The sequence below is a fragment of the Camelina sativa genome, chromosome 15 (genome assembly GCF_000633955.1).
Source record: "Camelina sativa cultivar DH55 chromosome 15, Cs, whole genome shotgun sequence".
Classification (NCBI taxonomy): Eukaryota; Viridiplantae; Streptophyta; class Magnoliopsida; order Brassicales; family Brassicaceae; genus Camelina; species Camelina sativa.
In genome coordinates, this window is record NC_025699.1 from 28,837,419 (window position 1) to 28,840,040 (window position 2,622).

General features: G+C 32.0%; 1 protein-coding gene and 1 long non-coding RNA gene across 3 annotated transcripts in view; both read left to right on the plus strand.

The window, feature by feature from the left end:
- The window catches only part of LOC104747794 (probable protein phosphatase 2C 58), a 2,950-nt gene extending 2,053 nt beyond the window's left edge, over nucleotides 1-897 (plus strand). The window contains exons 3-5 of one of the 2 annotated variants that reach the window (XM_019236498.1): nucleotides 15-288; nucleotides 373-527; nucleotides 620-897. In XM_019236498.1, the coding sequence (XP_019092043.1) occupies nucleotides 15-288; nucleotides 373-527; nucleotides 620-757 (567 nt within the window). In that variant the 3' untranslated portion in view covers nucleotides 758-897. Of the gene's footprint in view, nucleotides 1-11; nucleotides 289-372; nucleotides 528-619 lie in introns of both variants that reach the window. The other variant, XM_010469485.1, reaches the window with a different exon arrangement.
- On the plus strand, nucleotides 1,181-1,696 carry LOC104747795. The gene is made up of 2 exons (XR_761250.1): nucleotides 1,181-1,343; nucleotides 1,436-1,696. It is a non-coding gene; the product is annotated as an uncharacterized LOC104747795 (long non-coding RNA).

Consider the following 2,622-nt stretch of genomic DNA (forward strand, 5'->3'; position numbering starts at 1 on the left):
TTTTTTCTCAGAAGGATTTTTGGACTGATACGGAAAACGCTATAAGGAATGCATACATATCAACCGATGCTGTGATACTAGAGCAGTCACTTAAACTTGGCAAAGGCGGATCAACGGCTGTGACAGGCATTCTGATAGATGGGAAGATGCTAGTGGTTGCTAATGTTGGAGACTCACGGGCAGTGATGTCAAAGAATGGTGTTGCCTATCAACTCTCTGTTGACCATGAACCAAGCAAAGAACAAAAGGAAATTGAGAGCCGTGGTGGCTTTGTTTCAAATATTCCAGGTAAGTGTCTTTGAATTAAGAGAAATATATAAAGAAGAAGATGTGAAGAGGAATTTTGATAGAGAGGATTCTTGAATGTATCAGGGGATGTTCCAAGAGTCGATGGACAGCTAGCGGTTGCGAGGGCGTTTGGTGACAAGAGCTTAAAGATACATCTTAGCTCAGAACCAGACATAACACACCAGACAATCGATGATGAGACTGAGTTCATCGTTTTTGCGAGTGATGGAATTTGGAAGGTATTTAAGATCGATCTCTTTGCATCTTATCATCATAGTACGTGATGGAATTGATTAATACAATGTTGTTTGACGAGTATTGTATTTAACAGGTGATAACGAACCAAGAAGCTGTGGACGTGATCAAAAGCATAAAAGATCCACAAGCGGCAGCCAAGGAGTTGATAGAAGAAGCAGTCTCTAAGAAAAGCAAAGACGACATCTCTTGTATAGTTGTAAGGTTCCAGTGATCTATAAATTTTACCAATCCAGTGTGTGTGAGAGAGAAACAAAAGACATAAACGCCCAAGAGCTCTTGTAAAAACATATGGCCAAAAGAGAAAGAGTTGTTCCATGCTTGGTTCATGATCCAAATACTCTATCGTCCTCATAGTATGAAAGCGCTAAAACTAAGGAGGTCTATTTACACAGAAGAAATAATATATAGGCTAGAAAGAAAAAATATACTTAAACAGTTGCAAGTTTGATATCCCAAAAAAACCCGTATGTATTAATGATGACAGAGAGGAGAATGTTAAACCTGATTAACCTAGATCCTTAACACATACAAAATACATAAACGATATAATTATTCTAAATTTATTCAAAAATGATTGTAGAATATTCTAGATTCTTCTACAAGAAGTAATCTTGGCTTGCGANGGATTCTTGAATGTATCAGGGGATGTTCCAAGAGTCGATGGACAGCTAGCGGTTGCGAGGGCGTTTGGTGACAAGAGCTTAAAGATACATCTTAGCTCAGAACCAGACATAACACACCAGACAATCGATGATGAGACTGAGTTCATCGTTTTTGCGAGTGATGGAATTTGGAAGGTATTTAAGATCGATCTCTTTGCATCTTATCATCATAGTACGTGATGGAATTGATTAATACAATGTTGTTTGACGAGTATTGTATTTAACAGGTGATAACGAACCAAGAAGCTGTGGACGTGATCAAAAGCATAAAAGATCCACAAGCGGCAGCCAAGGAGTTGATAGAAGAAGCAGTCTCTAAGAAAAGCAAAGACGACATCTCTTGTATAGTTGTAAGGTTCCAGTGAGTCTAAATTTTACCAATCCAGTGTGTGAGAGAGAGAAACAAAAGATATAAACGCCCAAGAGCTCTTGTAAAAACATATGGCCAAAAGTGAAAGAGTTGTTCCATGCTTGGTTCATGATCCAAATACTCTATCGTCCTCCTCATAGTATGAAAGCGCTAAAAGTAAGGGGGTCTATTTACACAGAAGAGATTAGAGATCTTATTATATAAACTTTAATGACAAAATTACTAATTAACAAGATCGTGACACATGTTACTTATATTGATCAGATGTTGACATGTGTCAATTCTAAATTTACTAAAATATTTAAAAAAACATGTGTCAATTCTAAATTTACTAAAACATTATAAAAAACTAAAAATTAAAAAGTAAAATTTCTAAACCTATTGTAAACAGGAAATATACTAGAGAATTTGTTAGAAATTCCCCTTTTACACAATTACAACATGTTAAATTAATGTTTAGAATTTTTAGTATTTGGAGTTTAGGGCTTAAAATTTAGTTATTTTATACATAGAAAATAGATATTTTTTAAAATAGACTATATGAAAAGGTATTTTTGAAAATCCTCCAATATACTAACTATCAATATTTGTTTATTCTTTTTTAAAAAATATTTTAATTTAGTTATGTTATAATATTTTTAGATTTTAGTTATATTATTTAGTTAAATTTGATTTCTTATTAGAAGTTCTTGATGATTTTAAAATATCGTTTTATATTATTTTGAATTTTTTTCTTTAGTTAAGGATATTTAATATCAATGTTTGGGTTTTCTTTATTTTTTTAAATGTTGCAGTTTTTAAATAATTTTTTAGTTTATATTTTATATCTCTAAGTTATCTAAGACTTATATATCATCGTGCTTATAATTTTCAATTTTTATTTTTATTATGTCAAATTAACTATCTTTTAATTTCTCAAATTTTATTGGGTTGATCATAAACTCATTATAATCATGTAGATATTTTTCTTTTTATATCCGCAATATGTTTTGAGTAAAAAATTTTAAAGAAATATTTTGTGGTTATACAAACTGTCACAAACAA